Genomic DNA, 16,696 nt, shown 5'->3' on the forward strand with positions numbered 1-16,696 from the left:
AACCAACTAAGAATAAATGTATTTATTGACAACAGATACAAATAAAATTTCTTTATTAGTTAAGTGCCAAGCTGGTAACCAAATGGTGCCTATTTAAATTGCAGAAGACCCACTCTATTCGTTGTGTGATTCTCTCTATTTTTTTCAGTAAATAAGAAAAAAAGATGAAGGTGCAAGTTGCACCAACTTATAGATTCTTCACAGCGACTGTGTTTCATTTAACTAAACTTGCCAGAGTAGAGCTAGCACATACAACATCTCTGCTAGTGACGTCCTAATGAAACATCAGTTCACATGTGTATTAACAGTTTTAGAATTCATTAATACTGTATCTTTCTTCTTAACTATTTACAACCACAAAGTGATATAGTGATTGAATATAGAAAGCTTCTACTCCTAACAAATTTAGAAACTGGAGCCGGTCTGCACAGAAAGAACAAGCTGCAATTAACATCTGAATTTGCTGGCACTTCAATTGGCAGTCAAAAAGTTAGCTTTTTAATGTATGATATGTCTATGAAACACTGACAATTTCGTAACCAACTGTTAATGTGTTTTAATAACATTCGTACATTAGTGTACATTCAAACTGAAAAATAATATTTTAACCACCTCTTTATCTGACTCTCATATACCAAAACATAGGAAAGATTGTACCCTATTAGGCATAATTAAAAATACTGTAACCTAACTAAACATAAAACACAGAAAGAGATAACCATATAGCAGTAGATTTGCACAAAAGAGAGCTTAAAACTTCCAAATTAGCTGTTTCTTCAGAGCTGTACAAAAATGTATGTTTTGTTAAAAAAAGAGAGAGAGAGGTTACCAACAAAAAAAGTTACACTTAATGACAATATCAGTTCATTCATTTTAAAAAGAAGCCATGTTATCACTATTGACCCAGCGCACACAGAGTGGAAGAGATGTCTGTAAAATCCAGAGTCTGACATATGGTGTTTAAGTAGAAGAAAATAGATACAACAATACTCAAACTTTATTTGGTATGAGGCTGGCAAATTCAGTGCTTAGAATGAACCTTTGTTTTGTGTATAGTTTTCCATTGGACAGGTGATTTGCAAGTGGGCATAGCATCATAAGGAATGTCCCAAGTATAGCTACACTGCTACACCCAAGGATAGTCTAATGAAATCATTAGAAAAATCAATACAAACTACAAAATGAATTAGATAACATACCTGTATGGTGAAAAAAGTGACAACTGATTCTAGACGGTAGAAAGCATGAGGCCCTCCACATGAGTACACGATGACTGACAAATTGAAAGGTCGTCAATTCAACAGAATACCTAGAGATTTCAATTACAAACAGCTTAAATTGGAACCATCACGAAGAAAAATTTCATGAGGAAGACCAACCAGACTCTTTTATTGGTGGGACACTTAGAAGTGGAAAAAATCATCTAAAGAGACTGTCTAAATTACACTAGTCCAACCTCTACTAAAGTATTGCTGCACAGTGCGAGATGCTTATATTATTACATCACAATTATGTAATTTAATACCTATTTTACGTTATCAATTTAAGGTTTCACATTTTTTTTCATATTTTCGTAAAAAGAATGCATTTCGTAGGTGCGAATTTTGGACTAGGATTTGTTTATGTTGTGATATACTCTAAGTTACGTGATTATTTCAATAAAGTAAAGTTTGTGTTGCTATATGCTATCCATTTTATTCTCTAGTAAGTAGCCAAAGTGAAAAGTTTATATAGTGTAGGCTTAGTTCTTTGTTTACCTTTTGTTTTGTCATGTAAACAATACAGATTATATCGTTTTTGTTTCTCCAGAAGTTTTGAATTGGTATCCGAACTTTAGGCCTAAACTTTCTAGGAAATTTAATATATTAATTGAATAGTCTATGAAGTTATAGGATTGTTAGTTACGGGGTGTGGTGTGAAGGTTGTTTCAGTTTCTTTCATGTAGGTAATTGTAGTAATATGGGAATTGGGGAAATAAACAAGGCTCATTGGTTGTGTAGGATTTGCTGTAGAGGTAGGAAGATAATGGAACAGGTGGTGAAGATTGCTGCCCTTCAGGCAGAACTAGATGAAGTGAAACAAGATCTGGAAAGGTTAATGGGGTGGAGAAGGGAAAAGAGAGGTGGGAAGTGACAACAGGTTATACAAGTAATAGGAATAGGACGTTCTCAGACAGTGTGATTGTGAATGTGGGAAACAGGTTTGATCTGTTGTTACAGTTGGAAACTGATGAGCCACAAACAGATGTAGGTGTGGACAGGACAAATGTTCAAAAAGTGTTTGATAAGTAAGAAGTCGGAAAAAGCTGTGAAGAACAATTAAGTTTTGTTGTTAGTTCACATGGTAAAGGACTTGGCCAACTGTTGCAGGATGAACTAGGGTCAGGTTACCAGGTCACAAGTTTTTTTAAACCTAGAGAAAGTCTGGGTAGGTGGTAGAGGATGTAGGTTCACTCTGCAAAGACGTCATAAAGGAAGACACCATGGTAATGGTGGGTGGGGCACGCAACAGCATAGATAGGAACCCTAATCATTCAATTGAGAGTGACCTGGTAAAGATAGCTTCAGCAACGAGACATACTGGTGTTCGGCTTGTGTATGTTCTGAGGCACCATGACTGGCCTCATTTAAACTCTCCTGTTAGGAGAGTTAATTTAGAGGTGGAATGGCTGCTTGGATCGGGTATGGGGTCTCATATCAGTATGGTTCCTACGGACTATCAAGCAGGTGGGACAGGCATGGCCTCCACCTCAACAGGAATGGGAAGGGAAAACTAACTGGGTTAATAGCAAATAACTTGGGGGGGGGGGGCACTGTCACAAGTGGTAAAGTACCAGCGGTTACGAGTGACAGATCAGCAGTTCTTTTAGGGTAGAGAGGGCAGAAAAAGAGACAGGCTGAAAATGACATTCATATTGGTAAAACAGGCAGCCACAAAGCAAATATTAATGTAGACAATTCATGCAGACAGCCTCTGATCGAAACTAGAGATACTCAAAAATTGTCAGAAAAATTAGATTCATCCAGTTATAATTCAGCCAGCGCACAAAATCAGTTATCGGTATTGCATCAGAATATCAGAGGATTACGGGGGTAAGCTTAATGAGATGTTATTTGTGTTGAAGATTTAGAGTTGAGCAAACCAGTAGATATAATCTGCCTCTCTGAACATCATGTGACCACTCATATAGATATGTTAAATGTTACACAAGTTAGCTTTCTAATTCTGGAGAGAAAATTTGGAGAAAGGAGGAGTTGCCACATTCGTCTGAAACTGTTGATTTCAAGAATACTAATATTAATAAATTTTGCTCAGAGCAGCACTTAGAAGCTTGTGCAACAGTAGTAGTAATAATTATATATAAAAACAAAGATGAGGTGACTTACCGAACAAAAGCGCTGGCAGGTCGATAGATACACAAACAAACACAAACATACACACAAAATACAAGCTTTCGCAACAAACTGTTGCCTCATCAGGAAAGAGGGAAGGAGAGGGGAAGACGAAAGGAAGTGGGTTTTAAGGGAGAGGGTAAGGAGTCATTCCAATCCCGGGAGCGGAAAGACTTACCTTAGGGGGAAAAAAGGACAGGTATACACTAGCACACACGCACATATCCATCCACACATACAGACACAAGCAGACATCTGCTTGTGTCTGTATGTGTGGATGGATATGTGCGTGTGTGCTAGTGTATACCTGTCCTTTTTTCCCCCTAAGGTAAGTCTTTCCGCTCCCGGGATTGGAATGACTCCTTACCCTCTCCCTTAAAACCCACTTCCTTTCGTCTTCCCCTCTCCTTCCCTCTTTCCTGATGAGGCAACAGTTTGTTGCGAAAGCTTGAATTTTGTGTGTATGTTTGTGTTTGTTTGTGTATCTATCGACCTGCCAGCACTTTTGTTCGGTAAGTCACCTCATCTTTGTTTTTATATATAATTTTTCCCACGTGGAATGTTTCCTTCCATTATATTAGTAGTAGTAATAAGTTCTTTATAATAGTAGGTACATACAGAGCACCTTCAGGAAAATCTGGAAGATCTGTTGTCTCATCTCATGGTAAAAAATAGGGAAATAGTGGTTGCTGGTGATTTTAATGTGGATTTATTGAAAAGATCTGTCAGTGAACAATTATTGCAGTCACTAACACTATCATTCAATTTAGTTCCTACTGTGAACTTTGCTACTAGGATACATAAATCCTCTGAGACAGCTATTGATAATATCTTTGTAGATAAATCTAGGGAAGAAAGTCATATCACAAAACCAATAGTAAATAGGCTATCTGATCATGACATGCAACATCTTGTGTTAAATGTTGAAACTTATCAGGATAATAAAAAAAAAAAAAAAAAACTATTAATCTGAGTGCCGGAGGGTAATAAATAAGTCAAAAATTGAGAAATTCAGGAAACTGTTCAAAGAAATGAAATGGATAGATGTTTAGAATACTTCTGACTCAAATGGAAAATACAAATCATTCATTAATAAAGTTACCTCCACTTTTGAAAATTGTTTTCCTCTAAAGGTAACTCAAATCACACAGAAATCAAAAAATAATCAGTGGATTACACAAGGAATAAAGATATCATGTGGGAAAAGAAGAAGACCGTATCTACTATCTAGCAACAGCTCCAATGTTAGAATTGTACTGCGTTACAAAGAATACAGCAAAATATTGAAGCAAGTAATCCAGAAATCAAAGCAGCGTTATTATGAAAAAAGATAATTACATCAGGCAACAAAACAAAAACTGTAGGATATAGTGAAGACAGAGACAGATGGGACCAAAAAGGAAGAGGAACAGATAGCTCTAAAAATAAATGAAACTTTGGTAACAAGTGCATGTAATGTTGCAAACCTCTTAAACAAGTACTTCATTTCTGTTACTGACAGCTTGGGGTTATAAGGTTCGGTGAACACTGCAACGGGGTATCCGAGACCAGTCTTTAAAAGTAACTTCAGTAAAATGGAAATGACACTCATGTTTCCTAAAGTAGCAGCATCCATCATAAAATTCTTAAAATCTAAGTATTCCATTGGATATGATAACATATCAACAAAGTTAATCATGCTCATGCGAGTTGAGTTCTATCTTAAGTTATTTGTGTAATCAATCTCTTATCACCAGAACATTTCCAGACTGGCTAAAATATGCTGAAGTTAAGCCTTGCAACAAGAAAGGGGATAAAGAGATCCCATCAAACTATTGAGCAATTTCACTTTAGCTGGCTTTCCCAAAAATATTTGAAAAGGTTGTGTTGAAGCATCTCCTTAACCATCTGACTGCAAATAATATATTGTCCAAGTCACAGTTTGGATTTCTTAACAGTTCTGATACAGAGAAAGCTATTTACACTTACAGTGAGAATGAACTTAATTCATTAGATAATAAATTAGAGGCTACTGGCATTTTCTGTGAGCCGTCATAAGCATTTGATTTGTGAATCACAGCATTCTCTTAATTAAATTAGAACATAATGTTGTCACCTGCAATGCTGCAAAATAGTTCGAGTCTTATCAATCTAACAGGAAACAATGGGTGTCATGAAATACATGTGCAGTAAGCAGTTAGTCTTCATCTGACCAGGAATTAATTACATGTGGCATTCCTCAAGCTTCCATCTTGGGTCCATTGCTTTTTCATGTGTACATTAATGACCTCTCATCTGCTACATTGCCAAATGCTAAGTTTGTTTTGTTTGCAGATGAAACAAACATTGCAATAAGTAGCAAGTCAAGTACAGATTTAGAAATAGCTGCTAACCAAAATTTTCACTAACATTAATAAATGTTTTAAAGCTAATTCACTGTCATTAAACTTTGGAAGACCCACTATCTGCAGTTCAGAACCTGTAAGAGATTTCTTTCCAGCATGTGTGTAACATATGAAGACATGCAGATCAAAGAGGTTAACAGTGTTAAATTTCTGGGATTACAACTTGATAACAAATTCAGTTGGGAAGGGCATACCACAGAATTGCTTAAGCACCTAAACAAGTCTGTATTTGCAGTGAGAATGTGTCCGATGTAGGAGATACTTTGCTTTCTTCATGCTACTAAGTCATATAGGATCATATTCTGGGGCAACTCATCAAACTGAGCAAAAGTTTTTAGGGTACAAAAGCATGTGATAAGAATCATTTGTGGTATAAATTCAAGAACATCATGTAGAAACCTGTTGAAGGAACTTTGTATTCTAACTACTGCTTCTCAGTATATTTATTCCTTAATGAAATTTGTTGCAAGTAATACATTTGTATTTCCAACCAATAGCTCAATACATAGTATCAATACTACGAATAAGAACAATCTACATAAAGACCTAAAACAGTTACCTTGGTCCAAAAAGGGGTCCAATATTCAGGAACACACATTTTCAATAAATTGCCAGCAACCATTAAAAACTTGATTTCAGATAAAGCACAGTTTAAACAGAGTTTGAAAGACTTTTTGATAGGTAACTCCTCCGACTCTATAGATGAATATTTTAACAGAGACTGTTAAGCCAGCTTAAGTAAAAATATCTGTTAAGATTTCAGTTTTGATAGCACTTGGTCACAAGTCAAGATTAGGTATTTTGTGTATGATAAATTTATTAATAGTGTATAACTGTTTCATTCTGACAGCATGTTAATTCGGTAAATATTAGTTGTTCCAGTTTACCACATTGTATTCGCCTATTTCGACAATCTCCTAACAAATGATCTGGGTAATAAGTAATATATTCAATTGTTTCTTGTTTTTACATTATACTTTCTGACAAGTTCAACACCCATAAGAATCCTCTCATTTTTTGGGTCTATGGAACGAAAACTGAATCTAATCTAATCAAATCGAATCTTTATAAAAATTAATTGCTGAATAGACATATGAATGAATAGAAGAAAACAAATGAACTGACAAAACAAGGGTTGTGAAATTTAAAACCCAGTTCAAATCACAGACAATGATTTGTGGTGGCCTCTTAGTATCACCAAATATAGTGCATCGTGTTAATGACACTTCCCAGACAACTCGCACAAAAATATTTACAAAAAGCCACCCTAAACTGCTGCAGAGTGATCCGCTTATTAGGTTCAGCAATACATGCCTCCATCAACAGATCAATTTGTTTGCAACTACAGGAGGAATATGTCTACCTCAAGTAACTTATATTTTATAAGTATTTTATCCAGACACCACCATGTTTCTTAGGCTGAGAGACCCCATGTATGGTCATTCTTTTGTTTCCCTAAAAGCCGTCACCACAGCACTTACCAAAGTCATCTGCACTCTGAACAAATATAATACTGTATTAGTACGAATAAGGAACCCTTTACGTTTTTAGATATTGGTCATACAGAAGTAGGGGGACTATAAGGAAAAGCCAAACCACTGCAATAAAACACACGGTTGGATAACTCATTTTGTGATATTTTTAAAATAACTGTCATAGCAGTAGCAGTATATTGTTTTAACATATTACCTTATAATAAGGTGACAGCTTCATGGCTGCAACAGAATTTATGTGTTCTTTGACTTTGTTGAAGAGATCATCCCATCCTCTGATGAGACGGCACTTGTTCTGATAGTTTATCAGATCCAGTTCATAATTCTGCCATGATTCTCGAACCTAAGTATTTTAGAACATTTATCAGTCAGTCTTTTTTATTTTTATTACAAAAGAGAAACAAATACAATAAAGGTGGCACTGAATTTAGCAATGATTGAAAAATATTTATGATACATATTAATCACACTGCCTGGCCTCTAGAATCAACTTTACATACCTTAACAGACACCCAAATTACTATGATTATGCTTGGATTATTTAATTAGATTTCTACATAAATCAAGGAATGTTTTAAAGTTACAAATACTTTTGCTCTAGGTACCTTCAGCTGCATTCCACACTGTTTGAATTTCCTGGTAATTGTATAATGAAAAATTACACAAACTATTATTAAGAATAAATATGAAAAATGTGTGAATAATAATTTGTGTCAAAGTCTAAAAGAAAGTAATCAAACTGAAGGTATTATATAGTGAAGATCAAAACGTGTCTTCTTATCATTCCGAGGGCGTAGCAAGACAGATCCCCACCAAGAACACAGGCAGAGGGGACACAAAAACTAACCAGCAAAGAAACGAAGAGTAATGGTTTCAGAATAACATTAACCTGGAGAGGTACACAAGTTCCCCCAATCCTCGTGCTGCGTTCTTCTTCCCACAAGAAGCAGCCTATCCCTCCAACTGCAAGTAAAAGCTTGCTGTAATTACAGGTCATTCTGTCCCAGTAGCATTATCAAACAGTATCTATCATTAATTAGATGACAATGGTGCACTTGTCTCACAAAGTTGCCAACTTACTCACTTTTATCAATGTGGCTCTTACTGTTTCTTTGCGACAATATTTGAGGGTCCCAGAGGTCAGCGAACGGGTGCAGAGGCAAATAAGCTATCTGACTGAAGGTTTCCAATTTTTGTCGCTTTCTGCTGACTGAAGACAGTTTGACACAGAGCGCTTCAAAGTATTTAACAGAATAATGAATGAAACGCAAAACAAATTTCTCTCGTATAGTACCATTTCAATGCCTCAATTGTAAGTTCTGTACCTTATACTGCAAAATGTGCAGATGATTTTGGTACAAAATACAACAGTGATATTGATGAAGCACAACTTGTTAACGAAATAGCTACTTTCAAGTTCCACGTGAAGAAACTGACTAACACTGACACGAATTCCCATTTGGATTGAAGGGTTTTTTTCCCCATAAGTATGGTTTAATAGATACTCACCCAAACATCGAAATACCTTTGAAGATCTTTAAAACAATGTCAGTGACTGCTGCATACCATGAAGCAGTATCATTAAATTATGATAAAGGAGCTACACAGATTCTAAACTTTACTTCAGTAACATAATCAGTGAGTGTTTCGGTCAAAATAAGGAGTTTCAGAGTACAATTACAACAAAACTACAGTTCCAGTAGACTTTTTATTGTCATTTCTGGCCAATTACAGACCACATCAAGATAGCTATTTATTTTTCTTTTCCTTCTTCTTTCTCCAAAACTTTCATTTTCAGAGAGTGAGTTCTCTCTCTCTCTCTCTCTCTCTCTCTCTCTCTCTCTCTCTCTCTCTCTCATACCTGACCACTTGACTAGCTGTTGTTCTGTTCAGACTAGAAGTCAAGAAATTCAAAGGTTTTCTGGAAGTTGAATACCTTCAAATTTTCTAATTTCTAATCTGAATTTGCCAAGTAAGCCTCTTGTACAATTCGCATTTCTGTAAGACCATTTTTCGTATTGCCTCCCCATCCATTTTTTCATTTATCTGCCTGTTTTGGAAGAACATGTGGATTTTCTTTATTAATCTGTCTTTCTTCATTCTTTCTAGATGTATCATGCCTTTTCATAACCTCATCCGTAATTTTAAGGCAGACTGAGTACTTCCTTATGTGGTCTTAAAACCCAACTGCCATCTTTGTTCTTGATACACCTAATATTTTTTTGCACAATTCTTGTTCCTTTCTTTTCTAAATCTTCTTATGTCATTTTGCATGCAGATAAAAGTAAGGTTTCTGATGCACAGAGGGCTTCTTGTTTAACAACTGTATTATGGCTGCCTTAATTTGACATCTTTAGAAAAAATTTTATTGCACGAATTTCGCACTTTCATGTATGCTCTTTTCATTTTTTTCCAATTCTGATTTTAATTGTTCTTGTCCACATTTATTTTTATATTTTCACCCAAATATTTAAAGTTATCTGTTTTATTGATCTTGTCATACTTGCTTCTTAGAATTCTTGTCAAGTTAATCTACGAAAGTCTTTTAAAGTGATATTTGCAGACCTGCATTTTCAGCTGTCACCTTTACATTCTCTAAGGTTCTATTATTACGAGATCGGCAAAGGCCAATCAAATTAATGCTTCTTTCAATCTACCCAGTTGTATGTAGTTATTAACTTTTTGTTTTCCTTCCTCTATTTTCCATTCTCTTACAACTTTTTTTCAGCACCAATGTACAATAGGTCTCTTGATCAATAAGATATTGACTGTTTGAATTTCAATTCTTTTTTTAAATTTATACTTTTTTTTTCTTATTTAACACAATTTTATTTCTTATGCACAAGTCAGACCAGTGGTCTAGTTGTAAAGTGCATACTTTGAATGAAAGGTCATAGTGTTGAATCCTTGTCAGACCATGGAATATTTCAGTCTTCCCTTCTTGATGACGAGAAGATTCCATGTGAATGGCACGTGGTTCGGATTTCACCTGAAACTGTAGCCCCCCCCCAGTACAATTACTGTAGTAGGCTACAGGCACCCAAGTTGCCAAACTGGCATCCAATTGAAAAACTTGCACAAGGCCACTGAGTCACACATTAATTATAATTATAATAATAATAATAATAATAATAATAATCCCATGTGGAGTTGATAGTCTCCCATCGGGCGCCTCCCCAGGTGGCGGATAGGGGAATGCTCTCCAGATATGGAGGGTACCGGGGAAATAAAATACCCGGGGTGGACCAAAACTATCAACCGAAATCCACTAACGTCTGCCTGGTATCCAGCGGTTAGGGGTCAGCGTCTGTTCGCCTAGATGGTGCGGCTGCAGCAACCTTCTTGATCTCAACAATCAAGTCGTATTCCTCGTGATCTTTCCTCGGAAGGACCACCACCAAGTTAGTTTTCAACTTGAAAACCAAACATGATGATAACACAAGGAATGAATCCACTACCCCGGGCACCAGTAGCAAGGCTGGCTTTACCTGGTCATCGGATTCCGGGGGACCAGGAGCATCATGTTATGCCTAAGGTTGAGAACCAGACGACGTCCAAATTATTACACACAAAACAAAGACACTTCATCGGTACACTTAATACTAATACTCTTTTCAAACTGGGCAAGATCAAACAACTTACAGACGTGCTGCAAAAATTCCAGATCAAAATCCTTGCAATCCAGGAAACACGATTTACGGACGAAAACCATTTTGATACAACTACAGGATCTACAAAGGAAAACCAGCGGTTAAAACTAATGAAAAAGGACTCAAACTGTTTGGCACAGCATTTGCAGTCCACAAATCTATCAGCGACTCTGTCATTGACTTCCAGTCGGCCTCAGAACGTATATCAACGCTCTCCGTCAAATCGGCCAACAAAGCATATACCTTGATCAACGCACACGCACCCACAAATACCTATAACAAGAAGAACTGCCATAAAGTGGATGACTTCTGGAATGACCTTGAAGAGACGACAAACAAAATTGCCAAACACCATGTAATAATCTTGTTAGGCGACTTAAACGCACAATTAGGTAAAGAGAAAAAATACAGGAAAATCACTGGAATCCATACAGCTCACAAGAGAAATAACAAGAATGGGGAAAGACTGATAAGCTTTTGTGAAAATTTCGGCCTCGTAATTATGTCAACACAATTCAAAAAACCCAACAAGAAACTGTATACTTGGAAGTCGCCCAACACAATGTTGGGTGAATTCCAGATAGACCATATGGCCATCTCCAAGAGTAACACAGCAGAAATTCTGAATGTGAAAACGAGAAAAGGATTATTACAACCCAATAGAAAAAAGCCAAAACTACAAAGTGCTGAGACCAGACCCCGAATACATAAATCTCAACAAGGAAAACATCTTACAGGAAATTAGTCAGACAAACACCACAAACTGGACAGAACTTGTGGACGTCCTCAAATCCACGATGAAATTGGGTCAACTCCCGAGAAGGAGAAAACAGGTGGTGGAATATAATATGTGACCAAGCAATAGAAGAAAGGACCAATGCCTGGAAAAACTTCAATAGTCACAAAACATCAGAAAAATGGCAACAATTTCTAGTAATCCGAAAACAAACATCAAAAACTATTCGGAGGGAAAAAAGAAACTATGACAAACGGCGACTATATGAGATAGAACAAGATTTTAAGAAGAACACCACCAGGAATTTTTATAAGACATTTAAAGAACATATTGCAGGATACCAGCCACCCAATCTTTGTTTCAAGAAACCGGATGGTTCACTAGAAACTAACACAAAGAATAACTGCCAAATCCTCGCAGACTATTTCAACAAACTTCTCAACTGCGAAAGACCTACAGAGGATATTCACTACGAGACGTCTACACCAAATCCTGATGCTAAACCGCCAACCATCAATAAAATAGTAGAAATTATCAAGACACTGAAAAACAATAGAGCCCCAGGAGAAGACGGAATTATTGCAGAACTATGGAAACTAAATGATGAAAGATCAACAGGAAAAATTCACAAAATCATATTAAACATTTGGGAAACAGAACAGATCCCTTCTGAATGGAAATGCGCACTCATCCATCCACTCCACAAAAAAGGGGACAAAACTGAACCAAATAATTACAGGGGTATCTCACTTGTACCGGTCACATATAAAATCCTATCAAAAGTACTCATCAATAGATTAGAAATACAAGCTGACCCACAAATAGGAGAACACCAGGTTGGTTTTCGCAAGGGACGATCATGCATAGAGCAGATCTGGAATGTGAAAATGATTCTCCAGATGAGAAACACCCGAAACACAGTGGTTACTTTTGTAGATTTTAAAAAGGCCTACGACTCAATAGACAGAGTAGCGCTCTGTAAGACGCTGGAAGAATTCAGCATTGACAGAAAGACAAGAGCAATCATTCGGGAAACATTAACTGACACAGTCTCCAAGGTTAAATTTATGGGGGATATCTCGGAACCACTTGAAATCCAAAATGGAGTGCGACAGGGTGACGGACTTTCACCATTACTCTTTAATATCATTCTTGAAAAAATTATCAGGACATGGGAAAAAGAAGTCAAAGGAATCCAAATTGGCATTAGAAAAGATAATAGATTCAATGTGAAGTGTTTAGCTTTTGGAGATGACCTTGCAATCCTCACAAATAATAGAAAAGAAGCCACTAATGCCATAGAGAAGTTACATGAAATTGCACAAAGAACTGGCCTGCAAATCTCATATGAGGAAACCCAGTACATAGAAAGAGTGCCACAAGACAAATTGCCAATTGTGACAACCCATGGGAAAATTTTACAAGTACCACATTTTAAGTACCTGGGAGAAATCATCCAGCCATCAGGGATCAACCTAAAGGCCAATGAGGAAAGAATAAAAAAACTACAGAAAGCATATACACTCACGTGGAACTATTATAACAAAAAGTCCATATCCATTAACGCAAAATTGAGGCACTACAACACTGTCGTACTTCCGGAGGCACTGTATGCATCTGAAACAACACAAATAGGTGGGCAAACTAAAATCAAAGAAATAGAGAAACAAGAAAGGAAACTTCTCAGGAAAATTTTTGGCCCGATACAAGAGCAAGGAATCTGGAAGAAGAGATCAACATCAGAATTATATAAATACACAGACAAGATTACAGATACAATAAGGAAAAGAAGAATGCAGTTCTACGGACATATCCACAGGATGAATGAAAACAGAATTTCAAAGCAAATTCTTGAAGTCATCAACTCAGGCAGGGGAAAAACAAAATGGATAAAATAAGTTGAAGAGGACCTCAGACAAGCACACATAACAGTAAACGATGCAGAAAATAGAACTGAATTCAGGAACATCATCAAAAAACATAAATTTGACACCACAACACAGAAGAGACCAGGATGCAAATGGACAGCGGAGCGAAAGAAACAACACAGTAAACACATGAAGAAAATTTGGGCTCAGAAAAAACATAAACAATCATCATAAAGGAATTCAAGTTCCAACGCTCTCTTTTATGGGAATAATCGAAAATAATAATAATAATAATAATAATAATAATAATAATAATAATTACAATATATATCAATATATATCATTATAGTTCATTTACGTAATATTTTCCATTAATGCTTCATTTTTAATAAACTTGTTTACATGATTATAAAATCTGCATCTGTATATGCATAGAGAAAAATTGCTAATGGGTTGTTTCATGGGGAATGACATGGGGTTCGCAGCTATGGCAGTTTTGCCAGGGATGCAGGATCACCTCGGTAAGGCTCTGCATCAGGCATACAAACACACACAAAGCGAAAAAAAAAAATGTTACCCTTAAAAATGAAAAAGAGCCTTTTTTCAAAAAAAGCTGGAAGGGCTGCAGGAAACAGGACTATTCTTGTATCAAGTAGAACAGCTCAGAACTTGTCTAGGGTGAAATCAAAATTACATCTAAAAACACTTAATATTGCACTTCTGTTGTCTGCCCTAGTCAAATACCCAGATAACTGAAAATATAGCTCTCTTAATTAAAAGCATTCACTACTCACTTGTTTCAAAAATTCTTCTAGAGCCATTTCTCCTTGTGCCACAAGTATGATGTCTTTAACAATTGATTCATTCTTTTGAAGATCAACATCCCATACCATTCCTAAATTGAGCTCAGAAAGAACCCAATTTACACGCAGTTGTTTCATCAGAAGTTTCCAGTGACGTTCCTTCAACGCATCTGACTTTAGTTCAACGATCATCATGTTGATCTATGAAGGAAGTTTGTATTAATATAATTCACATGTGTCAGTTTCACAAGTCTTCAATCAATTTCATCACACATGAAAGAAGTAGTATAATTAAAATTTCAGGAGGTCCATTTGATGTAACTTTATGTGCAACAAAGAGGCATGTACACTAGAACTTGCACAAATTATGACTAAATAACAAAATGCTACTTCCCCATTAATGCACACACTTTTCAGACACACTTCATTCTCACAAACATAGTGGAGAAATTATGGACCCTAATACAAACTTTTGCGTCTGTGTTAATTATTACACACAAATGCAAGAAGTAGTTAGTAAAAAAACAACAGGCACACAAGACACTACGTTTACAGTGCAGAGTGTGCCTCGGTGACAGAATGTGTGTCAAACTAAAAACCTAAAAGTTCTGGCATTTTCTGTCACTAATCACATGTGTGTGAATGTGCAGGTATCATGCAAATCTGCTCCTTCTGGCCAGAAATTCACTCTGTCATTTTCACTACACCATACACAAGTTTCATATACCCAATAACTGCAAAGAACCTGCTTTTGACATCACTGAAATCTGATAAAAACTTCATTTCATACTAAACATTAATACCACAAAGTACAATGAAAAACAATTTAACATACCTTTGTGTACCCCAATAACATCTTTCTAACATATTCATAAGAGGCATATTGGCGAAGTCTTGCAGGAAGTTCCTTCAGCTGGCTCAGCAACGTATCTAGCTGTGCTCGTATTTTGCGTGGTTGTACAGATAGCCAGGGTTTCTCGCGGATTTCATCAATTTGTGCCCAGATGCGAGACAATTCTGACCAAACACCTCTGAGATCTTGTAGTTCTTCGAACACCACTTGCATTCGATCTTCACTTGTGCTCACACCACCTGCATTGAAACAATCACCTTCTAAACTGGTCTATATTAAAATTTCCATCATTATGACTGACTCCTTTGTCATCACATGGTAACCGGTACAGTGTTAATAAGAAGTAAGTACATTTTGTGTAGAGAACAGCTAATCATAACATGTAGTTCTGAGGAAATTTCATAGGTAGGAGAGAAAACAATGATATTTGGAAAATTACACATTAATGATAATGATACACTTCTACATTCAGCTAAATAGTGCAGTAACATTTCTTTACATTAAACACTGGGTCATATGAATAAAAAAAAGACAACATTCTTCAGAGAAGATTCTCAGCACAAAAGAATATTCTCCGAGAAAAGATTTGAAGCATATTCTCTGATGAGGGAGTTCCTTCTCAGTATTTCCACTCCTCCTTGAGAAGATTTTACTTTTGTGTGCATCAACAAATCATTAAGATGAAAATGCGTTTTCTTGTTATGTTACTGAATTTTCAACATGCGGTAAACTTTTTTGTTATTGAAGTTAGGTGAATACGTTACACAAACAAAATCTCATGGTTAGATGACATTTTCATCTACTCCAAACTGTAACTCTTGTCATATTGGTTAAATAAGATGCATAATGGTCCACTTGCGCATCTAGTATGTAAGTAGTTGCCCACGCGTTTCATTACAAGGAACAAGTCACTAGGTTTGTAATAACCCACTTATTAATTTTTCTTATCTACCTACTTAATTTTAACACAAAAAATATATTATTTATGCTGTGAGAAAATATTATGAACTTCTGACAATATACCTAAGTCTTCTCATACACCAGTCTGAAAACTTGGGCCTTTTAAGGTAACGGGGGATAATATGGCCATACAGCAGCTTTGCTGGCAATGGAAATATCAGCTATGAAAAAAATCGATGGAATGCGAAAAGCACAAAGAAAAATCAATATATTTATACACTCGTCTTTCCCTGATAAAGAGAAAGCACATTCAGCAGTATCAGATGGTTTAAATTACTTGGTTACATAATTGCAGATAATTACTGTACATGGATTTGCACTTAAGTCAATAATGTAGAGTGTGCTTGTAATGAGCCCTTGGATCATTGAAATAGAAATCATGTGAAAACGAGCCAACTGCTAAGTAAGTCATTATTTAATATGAAGACACCATTCAATTTCAATTTTTGTAGTGCCAGACAGGTATTTGTATGTCTGGTATTTCATGCGACGACGTCATTAAATGAAGGGAGAGGGTGAAACTGTGCCAAAACGAGTTATTCTTAATTATGTAAATC

General features: G+C 36.2%; 1 protein-coding gene across 2 annotated transcripts in view; it reads right to left on the bottom strand.

Annotated features, from left to right (window-relative positions):
* LOC124605656 (dynein heavy chain, cytoplasmic) overlaps window positions 1-16,696 on the bottom strand; it is a 232,432-nt gene that overhangs the window by 136,491 nt on the left and 79,245 nt on the right. For both annotated transcript variants that reach the window (XM_047137483.1, XM_047137482.1), the window contains 3 exons: window positions 15,162-15,418; window positions 14,318-14,527; window positions 7,466-7,612 (listed from right to left, as the gene is read on the bottom strand). In XM_047137483.1, coding sequence (XP_046993439.1) covers window positions 7,466-7,612; window positions 14,318-14,527; window positions 15,162-15,418 — 614 coding nt within the window. The remainder of the gene's footprint in view (window positions 1-7,465; window positions 7,613-14,317; window positions 14,528-15,161; window positions 15,419-16,696) is intronic.

This window comes from Schistocerca americana, chromosome 3, assembly GCF_021461395.2.
Source record: "Schistocerca americana isolate TAMUIC-IGC-003095 chromosome 3, iqSchAmer2.1, whole genome shotgun sequence".
NCBI lineage: Eukaryota > Metazoa > Arthropoda > Insecta > Orthoptera > Acrididae > Schistocerca > Schistocerca americana.